The 26380-nt window shown below is 45.9% G+C and overlaps 2 protein-coding genes across 4 annotated transcripts in view; both read right to left on the reverse strand.

Annotated features, from left to right (window-relative positions):
- The window catches only part of LOC100617201 (zinc finger protein 114-like), an 89430-nt gene that overhangs the window by 26746 nt on the left and 36304 nt on the right, over positions 1–26380 (reverse strand). The window lies entirely within an intron of this gene.
- On the reverse strand, positions 4409–25293 carry LOC100617249 (zinc finger protein 260-like). Of its 3 annotated transcripts, none has more exons than XM_007490153.3 (5): positions 24240–25293; positions 18888–19033; positions 14540–14666; positions 13028–13123; positions 4409–10003 (listed from the first exon to the last, which is right to left on the reverse strand). In XM_007490153.3, exons 2-5 carry the CDS (start codon positions 18990–18992, stop codon positions 8307–8309), a joined length of 2025 nt encoding a protein of 674 aa, XP_007490215.1. In that variant the 5' UTR covers positions 18993–19033; positions 24240–25293; the 3' UTR covers positions 4409–8306. The 3 variants fall into 3 exon arrangements, with proteins under 3 accessions (XP_007490215.1, XP_007490214.1, XP_016288364.1); XM_007490152.2 differs by lacking the exon at positions 24240–25293 and adding an exon at positions 23976–24136; XM_016432878.2 differs by lacking the exon at positions 24240–25293 and adding an exon at positions 23965–24072.

Raw genomic sequence — 26380 nt, forward strand, 5'->3', positions numbered from 1 at the left:
TACAGGATGTTTGTGCCATCCTCATTTGTGCAAGTGAGATTCTTTTATTTTATGTAATGAATGTAGTTATCTTTTAAATGTGTGATTGTAAGGTGATTATTCTATTCCTATGCGGTTGATTGTATTTGTATTTTAGTCTAGCCTTGAGATTGAAATTCATATATAGGTTTAATAATTCTAAGGGATTCTAAATCCACCCAAATAAACTCCCAGGTTCTGCAAGGAACAGCTTCTCCTATGTTTCACAGGTTACACTAATCCTCCCTGATCTAATTAACCCAAATTTATACTATATGTCTTGGGCATTATTTTATTTTGGTTTCATGTAATAATTTTTGTTTGGGTGAGATGCTCCAATAGCATCTTGGATGCTTCTCATTGACATTTATTGGAGTTCATGGACTTGTCTCAGTTTTGTTTTTCTTTTCAGTCAGTGCTTGTCATTATGGCTTAGGGGTTTTCCTGATTTGATTAAGGTAACTTCATGGATTAAGTGTCAGATATTATGCCTAGTGCCAGTGTGAGTTCTTATAAGGTTTCGTGTTGTTTGTTACCGTATAGAACTCAAACCAGTCCTGGCACCAATTCTCTATCATATTACTTCCAATTCAGTATCATTGTCCTCTAAGTCATATTTCTCACAAAATTCTTCATGACTACTGACTCCTGAAATATACAGTATTTCCTCTACTGATAAAGAGCTTCCTATGTTTTCAATTGCTTCATCAGAATCAGAATCAGAAAAGCTTGTTTGTTCTGAATTCAGGTGTTCACTATGCCAATTTGTGTTTCATTCATCTAAATATTTGTGAACTTTATCATTGAGCTTGATGTACTCATAAACCTCCTCTAATTCTTTCTGCCTTGATATTTCAGAGGTCTCTTGGAGCTTTTTCTTTAATTGTCCTTTTCTTTTTCTTGATCTACTGTGTTATCATGAAGATAGGTGGCAGTGTCTCTAAATTCATCAAATGAGATGGTGTCAAACTTAGGGCAATAGTTCCTGAAGAAATCCCTCAAGTGCTTATCACAGCCTTTGAGAAATTGTCTCCTCACATATGCTTCTGATTCTTTTGAATCAGGGTTAAAACCCAACAGTCTCTCAGTTTTTTTGATAAGGCGATCAATAAATTTGCTTGGGTGTTCATTTTTTTCTTGGGATAACCTGTAAAATTTCCCCCATGCATTGGGTCTTTCTGACAATTGCTTCATTCCCTGCAATAGATTCTCATGGCATTTTCTTAGATAAGCCATTGATCTTGGATTAGAAAAATCCAGATCCTCAAACACTTCTGGCCAGCTCATGAGAAGAATCTTTTCTAGTTTGCTCAATAAAATTTTTATGTTCCTGGGGTGTAAAAAGTTCAGATAAAAGAATTTCTACATCCTCAAAATCTGGTTCATAGAGGCTAAATGCTCTCTTTAGTTATTTAATTGTGAGATGAAGCTCTAATAAAAATGTAGGCAAACGTTTATGTAAAGATTCTAAGTCATGGGTGATGAATGACTTATGAACCTTTGCATGTAAAATGCCAGAGTTATTAGTGACCTTGGCGATATCATGCAAAGGCATAATCTTTTGAGCCTTTGATGCATTTGCAAGATTGTTAGCAGATGCATTAATTGGTGCCTTTATGCTATTTGCAAGGTCATTTACCCCTATTGCACCTAATGGTGTCTCAGTATTAGTATTAGTAACTACATCGTCCTTATTAGTCTGTCCAGTTACGTCCCCAGTCTCCTCCTCGGTTCCCTTCCCCATGCCTTGTTTTCTCTGCATGTAATCCTGGCATATCTCAGTTATAAAATAGGGATCAGACCAAGCAATGTCTCTAATCTATTATCAACGACTAGAGCATGTACAGTTTTCTTTTGGAAAATCAGGTTGGCACCAGCTTTGATATTCTTTAAGATGTTAGTTACTACCACGAACACAACTTAGACTTGGGGTATGATTTGCCAGAGGTAATTAACATCTAGATAATTCAATGGTAACTGTGTCCATCCCACAGTCATATTGGTTAATGTCCCCAGAACATTGTCTGTCATCCCTGCCACTGTGTTATAAATGATACAGTAGCCCCAACAAATGGCAATTATTCCTAGCCCAGAAGACTTCAGTATTAGTTGTAACATGTTTCCCATCAGATCTTTTCTAGGGTCTAACTGAAAGGAGTTAACAGTTAGAAAAATGGTTGTTGTCCCCACAAGCTTTGCTTTTAGCTAGATAGGATCCAAGATGGCTAGATTCTATTGCTGACAGCCCTAGTACAGCTTCCCTTTTACAATAGACTCTCTCCCTCCATTTTGTAACAGGCCAGATTGGCATTTGGTAACTGACTTGTTCTCCCCCCCTTCCCCCAAGAAATCAAGATGCTTTTGATCCTATGTAGAAACTGCTAGGCAGAGTCAGTGATAAAGGCTGCTAGGCTCAGAAGTTGTAATTGACAACAACTTCACAACTGACCGTTGATTACAGTTGGTGACAGTTAGGCACTAAAGCTTTTTTTTTATTATTATTATTAAATAGGGTTCTTTTAAATCCGGGGTGCCATCTATATTTAAAAAAGATAAAAGAGAGAAGTTTGGACTTTCTGTATGGAGAGGGGGAAAGAGAGAATCCCCTTCTCAAAGCAAGGTTCAGGGGAGACAGCAGATATAATGAGTTGGCTCAGAGAGAGGAGAGGGGGTTTGAAGATTTCCCCTTTCTGCCTTCCCTCCTTAGCTAAAGCTGCTAAAAAGCTGCTCTCCCAGATTCACTCTTGTCCCTCTTGTTCCCCGCTCCACTACTCAAGACCAAAGAGTCTCCCCTTGATCTGTTCACTCACACTCAGCTTGGGGAACAGATAATTTTTAATGTCAACTCAATCAGGTAATACAAAAGGAAATAACGGGCAGGGAAGAATAGGAAAAGGAATGTGGGAAAAGGGGGTCCCTGTCTCTATCTAAACCCTTTCCCCTCCCTCCTCGAGTTTGGGGGGAACTCAGGCCTTGGCAGCCTGAGCCCCTGGAGAGAAAGTCAGGTTGACTTACCCCTGGGAAAAAGGAGCCAAGGTAAAGTCTTCTCAGATTTCTCTTCAGAAAGTCCCTTCAATTGGGAAGTGTTGGGGGAAAGATTTCCAGTCACCAGCATGGAAAATGGGTAACTCTCAGGAGAAAGTCTTTTCCCCAACTTCTCTCTTCAGCTTCTCAAGACCAAGAGCCCCTCACTGCTCTCCCAGCCAGAGTCTTCTCCCCCTCCGGATTCCACTCCTGGGGCCCTACCCCCGTTGGGGTGATCAATTTCACATACTCTTCAGCCTGACACTTTTCCTCTAGTGCCAGCCTCTATCACACACTGGTCACTCCCTCTCCTGGTCAATAAGAATGTTTTAACAGGGAATAAGATTACAAGGGGAACCTGGAAGTCACCTACAAATCATGCCAAAGATCAAAGGAGCATAATTTACAAATCATATCACATATTTGTTATAATTCACATCCTAGTGATGTGTGCCAACTTAGGAGAAACTATTGAGGTAGTGTTGCTCAAGTTCTATGATCCTCTGATCTCTAAATCGCAGATATAAACCAGTCAGCAGGAACCATCAGAACACCAGAAGAGCAACATGACTTTGAAGTAACAACAATAACTTGGAAATTATTTGGATATCTTCATGAACATGAAGCAAGGTAGCACAGAGAGAAGCTATTCTGTTTCCCTCCCCTCTCCCAACACAGATAAGTATAAAACAAGACCCAAACTCCTGCCCCAGCACTCTCTCATCTCCTTGGGGTCTAGGCTTCCTAGTAATTCCAACTCTAGTCCATGGTATTTGAGTGATACTCTCTGCTTGTCCCTTCCTCATCCTCTTCTCCATGCAGACTCCCTTAACTATCATATCCCCCCCCCCCCACCCAAGAGGCACACCTCTATCTCTATCCCTTTCCACTTTTTCCATTTTGGGGGAGGGGAATCTAAGGTTCTTTTTTTTAAATTAATTTTTATTTAGAATATTTTTTCCATGGTTACATGATTCATGACCCCCCCCCCCCCCTTTTCTCCTCTCCCCTCCCAAAGCCAATAAGCAGTTCCACTGGGTTATAGATGCATCATTGTTCAAAACCTATTTGTTATTCATGTTTGTAGTAGAGTGATTCTTTAACATCAAAACCCTAATCACATCCCCATTACACTATGTGATCAATTATCTGTTTTTCTTCTGAGTATCTGCTCCCACAGTTCTTTCTCAGGATGTGGATATCGTTCTTTCTCACAAGTCCCTTGGGATTGTCCTGGGTCATTGAATTGCTGCTAGTAGCAAAGTCAAGTATGTCTGATCATGCTACAATGTATCAGTCTCTGTGTACAATGTTATGCTGTCTGCTCCTTTCACTCAGCATCAATTCTGGGAGATCGTTCCAGTTCACATGGGATTCCTCCAGTTCTTTATTCCTTTTAGCACAATAATTTTCCAATTTTTTTACCACCACAAAGACCGTGGCTAGAAATATTTTTGTACAAGTCTTTTTTCCTTATTATCTCTTTGGAGTACAAACCCAGGAGTGCTATGGCTGAATCCAAGGGTTGACAGTCATTTAAAGCTTTTTATGAATAGTTCCAAATTACCCTCCAGAATGCTTGAACCAATTCACAACTCTATCATTATTAGTATTAGCATCCCAATTTTGCCATTTATCACTTTCCTTTGCTGTCTTATTGGCCAATCTGCTGGGTGTGAGGTGATAGCCCAGAGTGGTTTTAATTTGCATTTCTCTAGTCAGGATTTAGAACACTTTTTCATGAGCTTATTGGTAGTTTTGATTTCTTCATGTGAAAACTGCCTATTCATGTCCTTTGTCTGTTGAAGGGCTTGATTTGTTGTCAATTTGACTTAGCTCCTTGTATACTTGGGAAATTAAACCTTTTTCAGAGTTTTGTTATACAAATATTCTCCCAGTTTGTTGCTTTCCTCCTAATTTTGGTTGCATTGGTTTTGCTTGTACAAAAGCATTTCAATTTGATATAATCAGTCACTCAATTTATATTTTGCAATGTTCTCTATTGGTCTTGCTTGGTCTTAAATTCCTTCCTTTCCCACAGATCTGACAGGTATACTAATCTATGTTCACCTAATTTGTTTGATTTCCCTCTTTATATTAATGTCATTTACCTATTTTGAATTTATCTTAGTATAGGATGTAAGATGTCTACCTAAGCCTAAGTTCCCCATATTGTCTTCCAATTTTTCCTGCAGTATTTTACAAATATTGAGTCCTTGCCCCAAAAGTGGGGGTCTTTGGGTTTATCAAACACTAGGTTAGTGTGGTCATTTACCCCTAGTCTATTCCATTGATCTGCCCTTCTGTCTCTTAGTGCCATATTGTTCTGATGATCACTGTTTTATAGAACAGTTTAAGATTTGGTAGTGCTAGGCCCCCATCTTTCACATTTTTTTCATTATTTCCCTTGATATTCTTGGTCTTTTGTTCTTCCGGATGAACTTTAGTTATATTTTTTCTAATTCTATAAAAAAGTTTTTTGGTAGTTCAATAGGTATGGCACTGAATAAGTAGATTAATTTGGGTAGAATTGTCATTTTTATTATATTAGCTAATCCTACCCAGGAGCAATTAGTTTTTCCAATTGTTTAGATCTAGTTTTCATTGTGTGGAAAGTGTTTTGTAGTTGTGTTCATATAATCCCTGTGTTTGCCTTGGCAGATAGATTCCTAAATATTTTATATTGACTGGAGTGATTTTAAGTGGAGTTTCCCTTTCTATCTTCTATTGCTGAGGTTTGTTGGAAATATATAAATATGTTGATTTACATGGGTTTATTTTGTCCCTTGCAACTTAATAAAGTTCTTAATTATTTCCACTAGCCGTTTAGTTGATTTTCTGAGGTTCTTTAAATATACCATCATATAATCTGCAAAGACTGATACTTTCATCTCTCATTGCCTACTTTGATCCCCATTTTCTTGGCACACAGGTACATCTTTCAACACACATTCGAGTAAAGATAATTGGAAAAGTGATACATTAACTTTTAACAAATCATGTGATTAACATTCTGAGATCATTCTATATTCTTGTATTGTGATTACAGATGCTGATAGGATGAATAAAGATTCTACCTAAGACAAATGATTTCTTCACAGGTGGCTTAATTTTCTCATTAACTTGTGAGGAGCTTGAGCTTATAAACAATCAAGGAAATTTACTTATTACTTTTGATAAAAAAAAAAGTCAAAAATTCTGAAAGAAAATTCAACAATCATAACATTGGCATGGACAGATCAGAGGCATTGAGAACAGAATTCAGATTAATTATTAGGCTGATCATTATTCAGGGTTAGTAGGGAGTTTCTACCAACGGGAATTTCTGGTAAAATTGAGTCACTAAGGCATGGTGAAGCTTAGTGTACTTGTACATTTTGTATGGGCCTTTATGGTTGATTTTATATGTTAGCTTTAGATTAAGTTTTGGTGCAGGGAGTAGGGGGAACTCTGGGCTTGCTGGGAATTCTGTACCTAAGTAAAAGTTAACCCATGATAGATTTTCGGGTTTGGATTTCAGAGTCTGATCTTTTGGTGATGTTTTGGGGAGATAGAGTGCAAATATATTGCTCATATTATTCCTTCTAAGGTTAGGGAGAGAACAAGAATCCGATCAATTCCATTAGTGAGGGATATAGATGAGAGAAGTCATATAGAGGGGGCTGAGTGGGCAATTCCATTTTGCTAAGAGCCACTCTGTGACCTCTTGGCTGCCATGAGTGATTTTGTCAAGGCATCATAGCCTGATGGCTCCCAGCAACCACCCATAGTGATCTTTCTTACACATACCAGATTTATCAGCACTTCTGTCATTAAGGTGTCTATATGAATGACTTTGCATTCATTCCATTTTAATTATGACTATTTTCTGTCATTGTGTCACTAGATTTTCTTGCATAAAAAGACTATCTCTTATGGCTCTGGGTCTCTGCTTTTGAATTGACTGGGGACAGGCTTTATTGGGTGTCTGGCCTCCTCCCAACAAAACTATTAAGCTTGGATTTCTGTATTGGTGTGATAAATTTTTGCCACATATGTAGCACAGACCTTGATGAAAAAAAGGTGTAAGATTTAATATGCAAGTAATAGGTTTAGAAATTGTAGAAATAAGTTTAACTGTATCAGTTATGTTACACTGGCCTCTGGGTGTAATCAGTCCAGTGTTAAACTGAAAGATGCATGGTGATTTTCTATGTAATTATTTTGGTAATGCATTCAAATAAGTAAAATTTGTCATTGCAATGCCAAGTTTTATTTCATATTTGAAATCCACAATATCATATTTTTTTCTTTTAACTTTTGCTTTATAGGAATTTTTTGGAAAACCTTATATAGGTAACAATAATTACAAATGACTTCTATAGAGCAAAGGCATTATTTGTTTTCTAAATCAACTCCTCTTTATATCCAGATGCCATGAAATGATGAATTAAGTATTTGAGAAAAGTTAGGATTTTTAAAAAGAGAAGTATTTAATTGGGCATATTGTTGTAAAGCAAATGATAACTTCGTTTCCACTTTTAATCTTGATCACATTAGTTTTGTTTGTACAGTTCTGAATTTTACCATAATGGAAATTAGCTATTTCATACTTCATATTAAACTTGGTCATAAATTCTTCCCTTATCAATAGATTGAACTGAAAGGTAAATTTTTACATGCCTTTTATTTTCCTATGGGATCACACTAGGTCGAAATCATATGCCCATTTAGACCTAATGTGAGGAGAGTCCATGAAATAGTGAATTGTCTGATTTTGAGCAATGTGAGAGCTCAGTGTGAATGTCTGTGGTTGGGAAAATTATGAGACTGGCCCTAAATTAATTTTATCTCAGGAAGTAGAAGAAAAAGATGGAAAAATAGAAGAGGTACTTTCCTCACTGTTCCATTTAGCTTGCTATTCTGGGCCACCATTAGGGACCTGAACCATGCTCACAAGGAAGTCTAGCCAGCAACAGAACTAAAAGAGAAACTCTTGGATATTCAGTGTTGCCTCAGTTTATCAAGCTTTTTTTCCACCCACTATTTCAGAAATATCATCTCGGGAGCCAACTGTGGCCTTCTTTTTTGACTGATATCACTTTATGATCTCAACTCTATTGCTACCTTTTTATTCTCAATGGTTTCCAACATGCAATCCTCTCTTTGAGCCAAATTCAGGCTCACACCAGGTATGATGCCCCAGAAAGGGGGAGGGTAAATTTCCTTCACACAATAGCAAGAATAGAGCTGCAAGTGGACATCTTTCCATTTAGTTTGTATTCTTAATGTTTCTCCCTAGTGTGGATTCTCTGATGTCTAGCAAGATTGGAGCACTGACAGAATGTCTTTCCACACTGCTTGCATTCATGATTTTTCCTCCCAGTGTGGATTTCCTGATGTACAGCAAGATGGGAGTTCCGACTGAATGTCTTTCCACACTGCTTGCATTCATAAGGTCTCTCTCCAGTGTGGATTCTCTGATGTACAGCAAGATTGGAGCTGTAACTGAATGTATTTCCACACTGTTTGCATTCATAAGGTTTCTCCCCAGTGTGCATTCTATGATGTACAGAAAGATGAGAGCTCAAACTGAATGCCTTTCCACACTGTCTGCATTCATAAGGTTTCTCCCCAGAGTGGATTCTCTGATGTTCAGCAAGTCTGGAGCTCCGACTGAATGCCTTTCCACACTGGGTGCATTCATGAGGTTTCTCCCCAGAGTGGATTCTCTGATGTAAAGCAAGACTGGAATTGTGACTGAATGCCTTTCGACATTGCTTGCATTCATAAGGTTTCTCTCCAGTGTGGATTCTCTGATGTTCAGTGAGACTGTAGCTCCGACTGAATGTCTTTCCACACTCCTTGCATTCATAAGGTTTCATCCCAGTGTGGATGGGCTGATGTAAAGCAAGACTGGAGCTCCGACTAAATGTCTTTCCACACTGCTTACATTCATAAGGTTTCTCCCCAGTGTGGACTCTCTGATGTTTAGCAAGACTGGAGTCCTGAGTAAATGTCTTTCCACACTGCTTGCATTCATAGGGTTTCTCTCCAGTATGGATTCTATGATGTACAGCAAGACTGGAGCTCCGACTAAATGTCTTTCCACACTGCTTGCATGCATGAGGTTTCCTCCCTGTGTGGATTCTCTGATGTCTAGCAAAAAGGGAGCTCCAACTGAATGTCTTTCCACACTGCTTGCATTCATAAGGTTTTTCCCCAGTGTGGATTCTATGATGTTTAGCAAGACTGGAGCTCTCACTGAATGTTTTTTCACACTGTTTGCACTTATAAGGTTTCTCCCCAGTGTGGCTTCTCTGATGTACAGCAAGATGAGAGCTCCGACTAAATATCTTTCCACACTGCTTACATTCATAAGGTTTCTCCCCAGTGTGGATTCTCTGATGTACAGCAAGACTGGAGCTCTGAGTGAATGTCTTTCCACACTGTTTGCATTCATAAGGTTTCTCCCCAGTATGGATTCTCTGATGTACAGCAAGATTGGAGCTCCGACTGAATGTCTTTCCACACTGTTTGCATTCATAAGGTTTCTCCCCAGTGTGGATTCCCTGATGTTCACCAAGACTGGGGGCCACACTGAATGTCTTTCCCCACTGCTTACCTTCACAAGGATTCTCCCCAGTGTGGATTATCTGATGTCTAGTGAGAAGGGAGATCCGACTGAATGTCTTTCCACAGTCCATGCATTCACAAGGTCTATTCTCAATGTGCATTATCTGATGTCCATCAATACTGACCCTGTGCATGAAAGTCTTTCCCCATTGATTACTTCCATTAGGTGTTTCCTCCATTTGTATTCTTTGATGTTTGATATAAGATGAATTTTGAGGTGCAACACAGAACTCTCTAAAAGCAAAGTTATTGGAACCATCACTCATGAAACTTTGTAGATCCATTTCTTCCACAGAAGGGCTGACCTCTGTTGGATTCACCTTCATTTCAGGTCTGATCTCTCCTTCTAAAAGAAACAGTAAAACATACACATAGAGGACAAATAAAAATATATAACAATCTCCTTTCTTCAACTGTCAGAACATAAACTGCTTTATATCCTACTTTCTCAGGTAAGAAGAAAAGTCTTCCAACTGAAAAGGACACAATCCATTCTTTGAAAATGCCATTACTTCAAAGCTAAAGAACAATTTAAATAACAATGTGTTTCATGTGATCTCATTGGCTCTTCATAACAAATCTGTGATTTGGGACAGGCTAACTTTATTACATTCCTAACTCAGACAATGACCTCAGAAAGGCTGGATGAGGGACTAGAACCGATAGAAATCCTGGCAGCTTAGAACAAATCTTGTGGCTGGGCATTCTCTGTCCACAGTACTAGACAATTCACATTCAATCTTTTTGCTTTTATTTTCATTGTCTAAATATTAAATCTTCTCTTCCTAGATATGACACCACTGTGTGCATGTGGACTAATTATTCTTATTATTTTATCATTTAGTTTCTCTGTAAGCATTATGTAATTCCCTTTGTGATTGCTTTTGACTATATTTTTTTTGTTCCAATATCTGAGATCAGATGAAGAAATTCAGCACTCTTTTCACATTTATCCAAGACATAAAATATTGTGTTCTGTTCCCTACTCCTTGAGAGTAGTCATTACTTTTCTTTAAGTGACTTTAAACTGAAATAAAATCCTTCTACTAAACACAGTTCAAACAAAAACATGGTTATTTCCCATGTTTAAAAATATGTCTCATACAGTAAATTCAGTCCATGGTCCTTTTATAAGGAGATGGGCAAGAAAGACTGTACAATTCTCTTCCTATTTCCCACCTTATATAGATACTGGTATTTTCATAATATTCCTCTTAAAAATCCCAATACAGGTGGTGGTGCATTCTCATTGTACTTCATAAACTTGATAGGACTTTTAAGCCTGGGCAAGTCACAGAAGCTTTGTTGGTTTCAGGCTCCTCAACTATAACATGAACATAATAATATCAAGTGACTTCTAGGGTTCCTATGAGGATCTAACGACATAATATTTATAAAGTGTATGACACATACTAGGGACCATATGCAAATAGTGATGTTTCTTTTTATCATTAGAATTTGGATTATTTCCTCCTTGGATTGCTTTTCTCTTTAAACTGTCATTCTCTTTACTCCTCTAGTTCCTGATTTCCCTGTTGAATTAAATACATTTCCATTCCCCAACACTTCTTTCTCCCTTGATCATCTCAGAGTGAGATTCAGGATCTGTTGCTTCTTTCTAAACTACCTCCATGTCTGGGTTCTAGATTGTGAGCTGCAGGACAGCCCAGATTGGTGTTTCCCTTCCTCTGTATGCATTGGGTTTAGCAAGGTTCCTAGGACATATTTATTATCTAATAAATGCTTACTGACTGGGTCCAGGGCTTATGTCAGGCCCAACCTCTACCAGGATCCTTGTCTGGACTCTCCTGGAAGAAAAATGCATGCTCTGGCCTCAGCTGTATTTCTATCTCTCTCTTGCCCTTATTTCTCAGCAGTCAACAGTAATTCTGTTGGAACTACAGAAGACCCCATCTTGAAGATTCCAGAGGCTTCTCTCTAGGCTCTCATTTCCCTAAAGTAAAGTCTGTGCTTACTTGACTATCTAAGAATAAAGCCCTAGAAACCAGGAAAGGGCCTGGAGCTAATGATTTAGGGAAAGTTTAGCCTTGGATTATTTTCAAGGAAGGCAGCAGTCTTCATTCCTGTTCGTGGGGTGCAGATCAATGAAGAGAAGGAAAATCAAGAAACCAGATGCCTGGCTCTACTCTACATTGAGGCTCCTAGACCTCAGCTGGGTGCTCACCATGGCAAGGCAATCCTGTTATGCTTCCATCAAGATTTTCCTTTGCCACCCACCAAAGCAGCCTTCCAAATATTTCCCTGGTCTCTAGCTCTCTCTCTGTTGGTTTCCTTTCACTCCCTGCCTCAACTTCTGAGCTGAGAAGGTGGCCTCATTTCACAGAACAAAAACTGGACCTCTCAGAAGAGTCCTCTTATCCTCAAAATATCACCCAGTTTGGCAGCCTCCTTTCTCTCTCTGGCCTCAGGATGAAAAGAAACAGTCATTTTTCTCCTAGCTAAAGAAAATCTCTTTCTATGGGCAAAGAAGCCATCCCTTCCCTCATCTAAGCCTATCTATGCTTCCCTTCAGGACTCCCACAGTTCTTTCAGCTTCAGCCTTTCCCACATTAATGAGCTAATGACTCTCTTCCTCTGGGAACCAATAAACCATTTCTCCCCAATGCTCTAAACACTCTTACTTGATCTTTTCCTCCACCTGAGATACTGTCCAATATCTGTACTTGGGTTGAGGGCTAAACAGCTAGATGGCCATTTGCAAGTTGTGCAGATGCCTTTCTGTTGTTTTCTCTTTATAAAACCCCAGAATCCTCAGTATGGCTCTCCTGAACCCCAGGCCACCGCTCCCCCCTCCCCCATTAGACCTCTCTTGTGTTCCTTCCTTTCAAGGTCTTCCCTCTCATGATTGGCTGCCCAGGATCTCAGATCTAGAGGGCTTCTATAGAACTGTCCGCATGCTGTTATCTGCTGCAGCAGAGGGTGAATTCAATGAGGGCAGGGGATATCCACTGCAGCGCTTTATGTCCCTCATAACTTGGCCCAGGACCCAGCACAGAACAAGCACTCCTATATGTCTCTGGATACTAAAGAACTCAAGAGGGGATAAGCTCAGCCCTTCTGGCACCTGCAGGAAACTTCCAGTTCCTTCACTCCCTAACACTGACCTCTTAGAGGGTTATAGACTGATCTCATGAAGGAACTAATAGAAAATGGAGTCCAATGGCCTCATCTTATAGATAGGGAAATTGTCGCTCAGGGGTGCAGTGACTTGCCCAGTAAGTCACAACCTCCGAGAAAAAAAATTCCAATTAATATCCTCCTATACTGAAATCTAGCCCTGGCTTCACCAGAGCACACAGAAAGCCTCTGGTCACCCCAGCTCTCCCACACCTCTTTTCCCCTCTCTCACCTGGGCAGCAGTTCTTCAGGCCTTCTTGCTTCAGCATCCACGGGGCATCCCTCTGCTCCAAATAAGAGAGGATGTCTTCTGGGGAAGCTGGAAGCCCTGGGCATGGGGAATAGTCAGGGAGGAGGATGGAGAGAAGCTCATAACTGAGTTCTCATTAGGGAAATATTGGGTAGTCCAGTGACTCCACTCAGAGACTCTGTCCATAGGATTCCCCCAGGAGTCTGCCCTCACCCCTCAGTGTCTGTAATGAAGGAGCCCAGGGTAGGATATGCCTTTTACCCTGTTGGGGGACTTCAAATGAACAACAGCCTCCCTCCCCATCCTGTTCTGTTCCATTCTGGTAGAAATTCCTAAACTCTCACACTGGGTGTGAGGGTCAGTGTTCTGGGTCGGTCTGAAGCCCCAAACATGGGGACAGAGAGGAATCATCTTTGTTCCACCACTCTGCCTGCTCCTCCCTGACACTTCTGTGAGCCTCAGGGACTCTTCTCTTAGGGAGTCTCTGACTCTTCTACTGGGGAACTCAATAATCCTCATTGGGTCCAAGGCTGTCTCTCAGCCAGTCCATTCATCTTGACAACCACAGAGGAGGGCAAGCAGGGCCTTTGGGAGGGGAGTCTCCCTAGCATATAGAATGAGGAGAGGGGGAACCAATCTAGAACCATAATGTTAGGTTCTAGGGCATTTTTTTTCAGAGAAGGCTGGACTTACTCCATAGTTTTCCATTATCTGCAAATGAGAAGCTAGAAGGGGAAGGGGCAAGAGCCTGGGATTAGAGGCAGGAAGGCCTCAGTTTACATTTCACCACAAACAGCTCCCATGTGGGGTGTCTCAGAACAAGCCACTTAATCAAATCTATTTCCTAATCTGTAAAATAGGGTAATTGTGTCACTAAATTAGGAAAATGAAGGGGAGGAAAAAGTGCCAGAATATTATAGAGAAAACCCTCAGCAGAGCCCTGGGCCAAGAGCAGGTCATTATAAATGCTTCATCCCTTCCCTCCCTTCCTCACTTGCTCTGCTGGGGGCTTAGGACAATAGGAAGGAAGACTAATAAGACAAGCCATCTCTCCTGGGGACACCAAGGATCTGTGAGCTACAAGTTTATGCTGGTTAAAAGAAAAAGATCCCTAATAGTAGATCCACCCTAGAGGGGAAGAAGGTGGGAGGAAAATACTCCAGAAAAGCTTTCCCAGAGGGGTTTGGGAGACACAATTCTGGATCAGGGAGAGGCAAGACAGAATCAGCTCTGAGATTACATCCACCTTTGAGATTCTCCAAAACACAATTGATCTCAGGCTTCAGGAACACAAAAGGGAGCTCCCAAGGTCCCATTACACAATGCAAAGTCCTTTTATAGGAGAACCAGGCAGCAGGAGGGCACTGGCTCTGGGACTCACCTTACCAGCCCTCCTCCCTTCCTCATGACTGAAAACTGCTCCCAATCCTGCCTGCTGCTGAGGGTGATACTCCCTTGGATGGCAGACTTGGGCAGCAGGGAGAGGCTCCTTACCCACAAAGAGCAGGTTCCAGGCATTCTCCAGCATCACCTCCCTGTACAGCTCCTTCTGGGGAGGGGACAAGAGGCACCACTCCTCCCGCGTGAAGTCCACAGCCACATCCTTGAATGTCATCACCTCCTAGAGCAGACCAAGGCAGAGCACAGAGGGCTGAAAGTCACATGACAAGGAAGAGCCCACCTCTGGTCAGTTACAGGAGGAAACTGACCCACAGAGAAGGAGAGGCCCAAAGCTCCCGCCCTTTGTCAATGTCAGAGCCAGCACTAGAAGCTGAGTCTGTAAGAGCCCAAAGGAGGCTTGAGAAGAGCAGCTCTAGCATGCTGCTATAAGATGAGAAATAAAACCCTCATTTATCAGGATGTTTTTAGCTAGGCTGGATGGTGTTTGAATCCTGGCAGGGCTGTCTTCCTTCTTAACCCGACCGAGGGTGTCAAGGGGGTGTCCCTGTGATGAAAACAAAGTGAGACGGGATCCAGGATTCAGGTAAGAGACATCAATGGGGTGAAGTATTGGCGGCTTGCCAGGACGTAGGGAAATGCCTGGCACCCCTGGATGTCCTTTCTGATACAGACCCTGTCAGGCAGTCAGGAATGGTGGCCAACCTCGAGTTTGACTTGACCGAAGTCTCTTAGAACTGACTCCCTATTTGAACCCAGACAGCTTCTATCTCCCTGATATATCCCAAGGACTTATCTGACTGCGTACAATATAAATTAAGACTGGTTTATTAATGTGACAAGTAAGGGAAAGTGGGATTAATCTAGTCAGACTGGTCTCGAGTCCTCGGCTGTGGCCGCTAGCCGGGACCACTCCAAAAGCAATTCTTCCTTTTCCCCTAAACCATATTTAACTTAAACTTCATTCCAACATATTCGTTTGAGTTTTGAGTCTTGAGAGGTAACAGATGGATGGTTCTTCTGGCCAGACACACAGACTGCCCTCCTAGGACTAATCCTTCTTGGGCAAATCTCAGATGTACTGTCTGACTACCAAAGTTTCACAAGACGAGCTTCAAGATGATTAACATCAGAGCTCAGGATGCTCCTTCACTCTTCCAGGGCTCTGGTTCCAACTCCCCTCGAGTCAGTTGAAAAGCTTCCCAGCATCCCTCTGCACATTCCGCCTCTGACTCTTGACAGGCGTGAGAGGGTGCCTCAGAGGACTTTTACTTTGCAGTTCAGGGACACAAATGTTTAGCTGAACTCCAGATATAGACAATTACTCCCCAAATGGAAAAGTTTGATTCCTTAAAACAGAAACACTTCTGCACAGAACCTGAATCTCTATTTGCCTCAATTTCCTCAACTGTGAGATGTGGAGAATAAGAACTTTTACCCCAGAGATTTATTACACAGATGGCTGAAAGCAGATTTTTAGGAGAACACAAAGCACTCCAGTCTGTCTGTATCCTATTCTTTGTCACTGAGCAGGATGCCTTTGAGACAAGGCCAGGACGTCTCCCTCAGAACCTCCCGAAGCCTATTTGCACAGAAAACTTCCAGGCCTTCCAGAAACTCACCCCTTTCTCTCCAGCCTGTCCAACCAGGGAAGGACTAGACCAGGGAGGAATTCTACTGAAGAGAGAAGGAAGGTTCCCAGGTGCTGGCTCTGGTACAAACAACTCTGCTCAAGAACAGTTGGAGTTCCTCTTTTGAGAAAAAGGCCCCATTTCTGAGTCCTTCCTGGGCTCACCCCAAACTCCTTGGACTCTCTCTGGGTCAGTGGTGGTGGGGTCACACCTTGGAGTGGATACAGAAGCCAAAGGGGAGCTCTCTAGGGGCCTCCCTAGCTGCCTGATTCTGGCTGTCACATATGCTGACCTTTGTTGTAAGGAAAATGTAGACATCTACAGAAAAGTGGCATGAGACCAGCAGGAAGGTTCCAGAATTCCAGGGAAGTGACAGGTCTGTGTTCTTCCAAAAGACAGTTGGGCTGGAGGCTGAGCTTTGTCTAGTCTTCTAGGGTGGGCCTGGTGAACTAGCTATTCTTTGTCCTGTGACTTTCCTGGTGATCCATCCTAAAAACGACTCGTACCCGTGAATCCTGTGGACTGTCTGAGATATTCCTGCAGAGCTGCTTGAGACTCCTGAGCCATCTGTGAGTGAGACCTTTCCTTTGAGCCCTGATCCTGCTTACCTTCCAACCATATTACCTCCATCACTGTCAAAGGGGGGGGATTAGGGTTAGTGAAGTGTAGTTGTTGTGGGAACTGGGACTTTAGGTAGAGGTGAGAGTGCAGAGCCCAACTGTCATTAGATAACAACTAGATTTGGTGGGAGGTTTAGTTATAATATTAAGAGAGATCATTCTAATTTCCTTCCCTTCCTTCCCTTAACTTGAATAAACCCTGTTACATATTATTGGTAATCTGTTAACTTTATCCTGATGTCCTTCCTAGACCCTGAGATTCTTCCGATTTCTGGTCCTAATACAAACCTCCGTATACCACCAAGTATCATCTAAAATTAGTCATCACCTTCCAGCCCCTTCCTCTCCCCTCACATCTCACTACTCCTACACCTCTGACCCAGGGACACTGGCCTCCTGGAAGATTCTTAGCCAAGACCTTCCATGGTCTGATTCTGGGCCTTTCCAGGGGCTGTCTGTGTCCCTGCAGGGAATGTTCTTCCTCCTGCCTCTGGCCTGAGAGCTACCTTCCAGTCCCAGCTGAATCCTGCCCTTGGGAACCAATGCCATCTCCCCAGAACCCTGAGAGCCTTCCCTCCCACAATGCTTCCCTCCATCCTGCCCCAACAGAGCTTGTTTGGACACTGTGTAAATTTTAGATTTACTCCACTCTGCTTAGGCTTTAGAATTTTAGCCACCAGGAATGTAGACACTCCCACTTAAGGATTAAGTGTGGGGGAGGAAAGTCTATGACCATGTGTGCTAGCAAGTGACAAATCAGAAACAACTGACTGATACCCTGGGCCATCCAAAGCCAAATTTAAGCCACCATTGCTACATGTGAGACACAGGAAGTGATGTAAAGAACTGCCTTTATATTTTGCATCACTTCCTGTGAGAGGGGCTTGGCAGTGGAACTTGACTTGCAGGAGCTTGAATGTGACACCTTAGACTGCTTCCCTTAGATGATCACGTGGTGAGTGAGAAAGACGATTCCCCTTTCCTTGGCTTTTCTGGAGGCAACGGCCTTCAGAAAAGCCCCTTGGCTGAGGACTCTGAATTCCTGCTGGACTCAGGCCGGGGCAGCTATGCTTCCCTTCTAGCTCTCTCTCTCTCATTCTTAATTTCTTCCTTCTATTGTAAATAAACTACCATAAAATTACCCTTGACTGTGGAGGAGCTTGATAATGAGATCTCAGGCTGCTTCCCTTAGACTGTCACGTGGTAAGTGCAAGGCTTACTTCCCTTTCCTTGGCTTTTCTGGAGGCACAAGCTTCTGAGGAGGCCCCCCATCTTGGGGGAGGCCTTGTGGCTGGAAGCTGTGCTGGATTTAATCCTCTGTCCCACCTCCCAACCCCTGGCTGGGGCCTCTGAACTCCTACCTGTTATCTCTCTCCCTTTCTCTTTTTTTCTTCCTTAATATCTTCTCTCTATTGTAAATAAACCACCATAAAATTCCATACTGACTCAAGTATTTCATTGGGATTTCGAATTTAAAATTTCCTGGCAAGCAACTAAAAATATATACAGTCTCAACCCTAAATTTTACCCCTAACAAAGGCTGCTGAGGGATCTCCTCAGTCAGACTGGGGGGGCCTGGAGGGTGGCTGATGGCTTCTCCCTTCCTTTGTGCTAAGCCGTGCCTAGCACACACCAGAGTGTTCCATCACACTGGCTGACTTGCGCTAAGAAGTAGGAGAGAGGAAGGAGCAGGAAAGACTGGGGAAGACTTGAACATTTAAGGCAGAAGCCAGTGAGCAGCACTAGGGGACAATGTATTCCCTGAGGGATGGCACAGGCTCTGCTCCAGGCCAGACTCAAGAGGGAAGAGGTGAAAAGAGGGAAGAAGTGAAAAGAAGCAGAGGAAGAGGGTGTGAGTGTCACCAGGCAAGCAGAGAGAGGAAAGACATGATCCTGAGATAGGGAAGAGGAAATCAATGATTGCCCTGAGCGCTCACTTATGCCCAGGAAAAAATCTGACCTGGGAAGCAACACCTGGGGGGAGCTCTTGGGGTCTGAGCTGCCCAAGGGCTAAGGAATCACTCACAAAGCCGAGAAGAGAGCCAGGAAATGCTGTTCCTCCTGCCTAGGATGTGGGGAAAAGAAATGGCCCAGCAGGAAGGGGGGAGCAGCTTCCCAGTTCATCTTGTGTCAGATCCAGGGAAGGGTCTCCCTGCCTGAAGGGGCTCCCATCTGGGGCTGAAATGCACTTACCTGGTCTGGGAGTCTGTCCCTCTCCAAGGCCATCCCTTGGACTCCAGGCTCCCTGTAGAGGCAGCAAAGTAGCCCCAGTGAATCCATCTGGTGAAGCTCCTCCATCTTTTCCAGTCCTTCTCTCTCAAAGTATTAAATCAGGAGTTCTGACAAAATAAGGGAGCAGCTTTTAATCATTTAAGTTTTAATGAGAATATAATAGTTGTAAATTAATATTACTCCTTTAAATCAGAGGAAAGAAAAATTCTAGCAGCTTTTAACAATGAACATTTTAGTTTAATTAAAATAGAGACAGTAAAAGAATACAGTAAAATGAATAAAGTAGAGAAATATAGGAAAGAGATAGAAAAAGAAAATATCTTACAACTACCTGTATTTATTACCTAAAACTTCCTATATCTACCACTAATAACAACCACCCCACAAATTTCCAACCCAATATAGCCCAATCAAACCCAACTCAATTAGTGTTTAATCCAACCCCAATTAGGTCTGTCAATGAGGACCAGCCACCTTCCAAAAATTTCAAAAAAGAAAAAGAACCTAACAGCCCAAACCAAAACCCTCTGATGGGTAAAGCCAAAAAGCCCTCTCAGTATGCTCAGGCCCACCTTTATATTCCAGCCCCTAACTGCCAACTGCCAACCCACCACACAGCAGCAAACTTCCCCCCCTGTCATTAACTGACAGACTGACCAACTGATGCTGGCCCCCTTTTATATTATTTTCTACCTGACTTCCTGTCTCTATGGTTCCTCCTTCCTGTCTCTATGGTTTCTACTTCCTGTCACTGTAAGCACTTAATATCTACACATCTCAATGGTAAGAGGACCTCCAGGTCCCCTGTAAAATTAAAAAAAAAAAATGAACTATTCCATTTTTATATCTCCTAACTCAGGGTCCTGCCCCACCCTCCATCCAGCTTCCTCCCACTTTATGGTCCCTTGAATGGAGCTCCAGCCAAAGCTCTTCCAACAGGCGGCCCTTGGCCAAGGGAATGGCTAAACCTTTCCCCTTCCGGGGCACTCCCTCCTCTTTCCTCCAGTGTAGAAAAGCCCATCTCCCTCACTTCCTTTGGGCTCACTCTCTAGGCCAATTGCTCTTGGCTGGACTTGAGAAGAAAGCTGTCCTGATCTCCCTCCCAGCTCAGGATCTGACTCAGCCCTATCCCTCCTGGGGGCAGGCCCTGGGACTCTGCACACTGAGCTGGGCAAAAAGAAGGGACCCAGAAGGCATAGGGTTTCCCTTCTCTTCCCAGGCCTGAGGCTGCCCCACAAGGATCTCCATGGGGTGAGGGGCCACAACAGTCACTCAGGGGGAGGCCTAACCTCAGGGAAGAGCGTGCTACCAGCAGAGGAGGGGGCAGCTTGGGAAGAGAAGAGGATCTGAAAGGGGGCAGAAGAGTCGCTTCCCTCTGTTCCTCCTATTCTCCCCCCTCCCCCCACCTTCTCCCAACCTCCCAGACCCCCAAGAAGCAGCAGGGCTTTGGGATCCCATATGGGAGGGACCCAGGAAGAGCACAACACCCCCCACACACACACACACAGGGAAGGGGCCTGATGGCTCTGCCAGAAGGCGGAGCAGGGAAGCCTGGGCAAGGAGAGCCAAGGGAGAGGCTGGGAAGGCACGTGGTCCAACAGAGCTCCTGGCAAGGAGGGCAGGGACCCTGGAGAGACTCAAGTGTTCCTGGGGTGGCTGAGCCTGGAGAAACAGTATGAAGGTGTAACAAGGGAATCACTTTAAAAGACTGATATATATTAATTTAAGGTCGCCAAGGAATCAGCTATGTAATTCCTAAATGAAAAACTCAAGTCAGCCGTCAGCCTTTTTTGGAGTTTAATTACAATAGGAGCAAGAAAGGAATTAGAGATAGAGAGAGAGAAAGGGGAGAGAAGGGAATAGGGCTTAAATACCCCTTCTGTTTAGGCTGGGCCAAAAGGCCCAAGCCCTTAGATAGCTGGGGCAAAGAAAAGAGATCAGTCCCTATCACTCACGTGACCAAAATGGAGAAACAGTCTCAGGGGCCCCCACCTTCAGCTTCCTTCAGCGCAAGCTTCTCCGAGTCCACCGCAATCACCTCGACCAAACTCCTCCAACTACCCTCAAGTCTCCAGACCCTCCTATCTTTAAGGAAACCATCCAAGTTCCTCCTCTCAGTTCTCCCATCTACCAATCACTGTTCATCAATTTCCCTGTGCCAATGGAGGCTCTAGCTTAACCCAGGACCGCCCAGAGGTTTCTGGCTTTTGCACATGTCTGTTGAAGGTCATATTTTCAAATGATTAAATCTTTGATCCTTTGCTACAGCCCTTTCTAAATCCTGTTAACCTGAGTAGGGTAGAGATTGGAATAATTAAATTTTGATCTAGGCTGCAGCCCTTACTCAATCCTGTTAGGACTGAATAGGGTGGAGATTTATTCCAAGTATCTCCATTGTATCAATTCTAAAATCAATCATGACTCAAAGAAATTCCTGTTCTATGCTTAAGCATAGGTCAAAGCCCTTTCCATTGTTCAGCAAAAGGTTTCTGTCCTAAAGTAATCTGAAGAAGGGAGGAGGAGGAACCTCCCATGCCAATGGGGTTCACATCCCAATAGACTATCAGTAAGAAATTTTCCAAGTATGAAATATCCCAATGGTGAAATTTCCAACATTTATAAGTCTAAGGAATTTTGAGGTTTACATACAACTGCACACGGGGCCCTGCACCAAGCCCATATGGCCCCTTGAATGGAGATCCAGCCAAAGCTCTTCCCATTAGACCTCCCTGGGCCCAGGGAATGTCTGATTTCTCTGCCCTTCTGAGCAGCAGGAGCTGGCCTGGAGCCCCCCTCCTGGGGCAGTCCCTCTGCTCTTTCCCCCAGTGTAGACAAGCCCATCTTCCTCACTGACTTTGGGTTCCCTCTCGGGGCCAATGGCTTTTGGTGGGATCTGACAACAAAGCTGCCCTGATCTCCCTCCAGCTTGAGATCTGGCTCAGCCCATCCCTCCTGGGGCCAGGCCTGGGCCTCTGCACCCTGAGCTGGGGAGGGAGAAGGGACCCAGAGGACAAAGGTTTTCCCTTCTCTTCTCAGGCCGAGGCTGCCCCTCAGGGATCTCCCTGGGGTGAGGGGCCACAGGAGTCACCAAGGGCCAGGCCGGCCCTCAGGGGCAAGCCTGCTAGCAGCAAGGTGTGGGGCAGCCTGGGAAGAGAAGAGGGTGTGAAGGAGCAGATGAGCCCCTCCCTCTGCTGCTCCTCTTCTGCCCCCAACCTTCTCCCCTCCTCCCAGACCCCCAAGAGGCAGCAGGGCATTGGGATCCCATATGGGAGGGGAACAGGGAGAGCCCAAACCCCCTTGGCAGGAAAGGGGCCTGAGGGCTCTGCCAGAAGGGGGAGCCCAGGGAGAGGCTGGGAAGGCTCAGGGTGCAACAGAGCTCCTGGCAGGGAAGGCAGCACTCTGGGGAGACTCAAGTGTTCCTGGGGTGGCTGAGCCTGGGGAAGCAGGAGGAAGGCATGCTGGGGTCTCCCAAGAATCTGGAGGGGCACCTGGGACCCTCTGACAGCTGAGGCTGGGAATCCCTCAAGGGAACCGGAGCTGGAGAGCCCAAGGGCCAGGGGGGCAAGGAAGGGAGCATGGAAAGGGTTTTGGCTCCTGGGAGGGTCCCAGGCAGGAAGGCAGAGCTCAGGGATCCTCCCAGAGGGCTGGCTCTGAGCAGGAGCTGGGGGTCAGGACACCTGGGTCAGGCATCCCTGGGCCCCAGGAATGGCCCCTCAATGCCCCTAGACTCCTCCCCTGGGTTGGGCTTCCCCCTGGGCCACCCCCACCAGGCTGGGCAGGAAAGAGCCCCCTCCCTCCATCCAGCCCCTCCTCCCCCCACACCCTAGATACAGCCTGAGGAAGGTGGGGGCAGCAGAGAGCTCCAGGGGGAGAGCAGGGCCCAATAGAGAGTACTGAGGGAATGTGAGGCCCACAAAGAGGGGCCATCTGGGGTTTGGGGGGGGTTGATCCATCTCAGAAGAATCAGGCAGGTGGGGGGCAGGAAAAGGGGAGGGGGAGGGGCTGCAGGAGGAGCCCCGGAGCTCTCCCATCCCAGAAGTTCTCACGTGCCTGCTGGAGGCCCCTTGGGCTGGGAAAGGGGCATGGGGGTCCCTCCCAGTGCTCTGGGGGGCCCAGCCAGCCTCCAGGAGGAGATCCTCCAGCCAGGAAACCCTTCTGGAGGACCAGGCCAGGTTCGGGGTTCAAAGACAAAAGGGGGAGCCGCCGCGAGCACAGGAAGGGTCTGAGGCCATACTGGAACCCAGGCCCTCCCCATGCAGGCCCCCCACTCTCCCTGGGCTCCCTTAGGCAGAGGGCAGTCCTCCCCCATTCCCCCCATGATGCTCTTCGGCACTCCCAGCCCTGATGGTCCCCCTTCCTGACACCCCCTCTGGCCCCAGACACACTAGCGTGCAGGGGGGTCCATGAACAGCAGCACCTCCAGCTCTTAGCCGGGAGCCCTTCTCTGGCTGTCCCCCACGGGCGGCTCACAGGCTCTCTCTGGCTTCCCTATAGCCCAAAGGGCAATCTCGCCTCCTCCAGGAAGCCCTCCTGAACTCCCCTTCACTCTCCACTCCTTATTGCCTGTTTAGCCTGAACAGAGCGTGCTTGGGGTGACTGAAGCTGAGGCTGCCCGGGGGGCGGGGGAGGAGGAGCCCGGGGTCCGGGCCCAGAGGCCGGAAGGCAGGACTCCTGGGTCCGTTCAGGGCGCGGTAAAACTACATCCGGTCCTGACTCCCTGCTCCCCGGACACCCCCTCCCGGCAAGAAGGTCCCGAAGAGGAAGCCGAAGGCCACAGCCGACCCGTCAGACACCGGAGCAGCCCCGGGATACACTGAACCCCGCAGGAAACTCGCACCCCGCCGCTGCCCGTCCCGCTCCGCTCCCGGCCCAGGCAGCCCCGCCCAAATGCAGATTCCCAGAATATGGGGGGAGGGGAGGGCCTCCAGGACGCACAGGGGGACTCGTAAAAGGGAGGATTCGAACTCAATCCGGTCCTGTGCCTCCCGCCCTCCCCCCTCCCCGAAGCCCCCCCTTTCCCGCAGACCCCCACCACTACCTCATAATTACCGAAGCTGGAGGCGGGGGCGGAGGGAGGAGGAGAAGGGTGGCTGGGTGCGAGCTTCAGTTCCGGTTTCCCGGAGGCCTCTGCGCTGCCAGAGACGCGACTATTGTGCTCCGCCCTGCCCTTGGGGCTGGCCCTCCCCCTCTCCGCTCCTCCGGAGCTTCCCTTTCCCGCCCTCGGCCCGCCCCTTTATTACTCCACACCCATTGTGGGTCTGCCCCGCCCCCCTCCCCCCCCCCCCGCCCCTGGAACCTGTCCTGGCCGCTCACTGTAGGGCGCTCCGGGCTCCTGGCCTTCCCGGGGCCTCCGGCGTCCCCAGTTCCCCGCTCTTCTCTCTCCTAACACAGCTCGCGGCGCTGCGCTTTCCTCGGGGTCTCTGCATTCCCGCCTAGTGCGAGGCTGGAGGGGGGCCCGCGGGCACGCGCGGGGCATTCTGGGTAGCAGAGCGATCTCCAGGTGGGCACTCGTGCTCCGATGGGGACTTGCTCTGGCGCTGCTTCCCGAAGCCAGTCAGGAGGACGCCGGAAGGATGCCCGAAGGGAGTTCCTGGGCCGGGCCAGCCAGATCCGGGCCTTTTCCGGTGTCGGGCTCGCTTTCTCCCTAGCCCGTCTGTTAGGGTCCGAGTGGAACCCCGCAAAGGAACACGCAGACAATGCAAGGGCGGCAGGGAGAGGTTTGTTACTAGCGCAGGCGCACTAGGACGAACCCCGCGGGGCAAACCCGAGAGAACATATTTATAGAGAGCAGCCTGAAAGGGGGATAAGCAAGATGTCTGCCTCAACAGCCAGCCGTGGCCTTGCAGTTCTTCCAGGATCTGTCAACGATGGCCTTGCAGGGTTTTTTAGGAACTTGTTCATTTGGACACGGTGCAAACCCCTCCCCCCCTTCCCTTCAGTCAAGGAAGCCCCTTTCTGTCCACTGAGGCTTCCTGGCGCCTCTCCCCGGCCATCACGCGGTTTCCTACATCCCGGCATCCCCTCCCCCCCCCCCACTTTCCTCCTTTCCCGCAGCCTCCTCAGGCTTCACCCCCCCCCCCCCCAGCCCTTTTCCCCTTTTCTCAGGCTCCTGCCCTTGCGCCTCCCGCTCTCATCGGTCTCCCTGCCCCCCCTCTATTCCCCCCCCTGCATTCCCCTCCCCCTCCCCATCTCCCTCCTCTAACTCCGCCTCCCTTCCGGAAGAGGGGGCGGGGACTGAGGCGGGGTGGCCTCCCTTTAGGAGTCAGTGAGAGACCAGGCAAAGCCTGAGCTGGAGCTGCAGCAAGAAGCACGGGCTGCCTCCTGCTGGATTGATATTTCTCAACATATGATTAAATATTGTTTTTGTGATTAATCACTGTTTAAATTATGTGTGATTTGTAGCAATGAGAATGCATAATGCGGATCAGGGATTTACACTCCGAATCAGAACTGCAGCACAATTGCGGTGTGGAAGTGGCCGCCAAGGTTTGGGGTCACCCAACAGGCGGAACTGTAGTGCGGGGTCGGCATTGGAGAGGTGGAGAAGCGCTTGACCTGGAAGGCCGGTCGTTATGACGTGGGCCCAGCTCTGAAGGCCAGGTTCCTTTTTCCCTCTTGCTGTCTACTGTAAGACTTGGAACATTAGAAAGCTCCCATAGGTATAGCACAGCATAGGAATAAAAAACCCTCCGCAAGACAGTGAGGCCAGGGTTCAGCTCACAAGTGGAGGGAGACTTGAGAACCACGTTGCTAAAGTATAGCACAGTCCCTATTCCCTCTACCCCAAAACCTTCCCGGCTTGGGCTTGTTATTAAGTCATCTTTAGTTAAATAAACACAGTCAGACAGCCTTTGGGAGGGCCAGGGGGGCCTGAAGAGAGAGAGTTTCTTAGGGGAGAAGGTTCTAGGTAACCTCAAGGACGACTAAATCTTGAGGTGCCCATCTGTGCCTTTCTCTCCTTTCACCTTGGTGTAATATCTGTAAGCAGAGTTTTTGGTTATAGTTTTGGTGAAGCCGGCGACGTATTCCAGCCTATTTTACCAAAAATTTAGGAAGAAGGCAGTTGGAGGTATCAGGGAGGTTTCAGAGAGTCTACATACATTTGAAAAGCCTGTGTCACTGTAGAAAGTAGCCATTTTGAGAGCAGTGTTCCAATCAGTACAGCTAATCTGCCTAGCAACACCACAGCCAATAAGTGATGACTCCTTCTGAAGGAAGGAGGCAAATCTTAAAGGGTCAGACTTAAAAATATTTTTTCTTTGCAAAAGGTTTTCAAGATACAAGACAGCAAAGAAATTAGGAAACATTTAGGTACATTTCTGCTTTGATTGTTTTGGGTATAATTTCTTGTGGGTTTGTTTGTATGACTGCAGAGTGGCTATATTTTTTATTTCCTCAATTTCTTTTTGTTTAATTGTGCTATTTGCCTCTTTGAGCTTGGTTTTAAGCTCTTT

The sequence above is a fragment of the Monodelphis domestica genome, chromosome 3, assembly GCF_027887165.1.
Source record: "Monodelphis domestica isolate mMonDom1 chromosome 3, mMonDom1.pri, whole genome shotgun sequence".
In the NCBI taxonomy this organism is placed as follows: domain Eukaryota; kingdom Metazoa; phylum Chordata; class Mammalia; order Didelphimorphia; family Didelphidae; genus Monodelphis; species Monodelphis domestica.

Bases quoted from the DNA above. Each gene is read 5' to 3' on its own strand.
- LOC100617249 (XM_007490153.3), bottom strand. From the start codon at position 18,992: ATGGAGGAGCTTCACCAGATGGATTCACTGGGGCTACTTTGCTGCCTC. The intron at 14,667-18,887 runs GTAAGTGCATTT...GGTCTGCTCTAG, and splicing joins GGGACAGACTCCCAGACCAG to GAGGTGATGACATTCAAGGA. The intron at 13,124-14,539 runs GTAAGGAGCCTC...CCCCATGCCCAG, and splicing joins CTGGAACCTGCTCTTTGTGG to GGCTTCCAGCTTCCCCAGAA.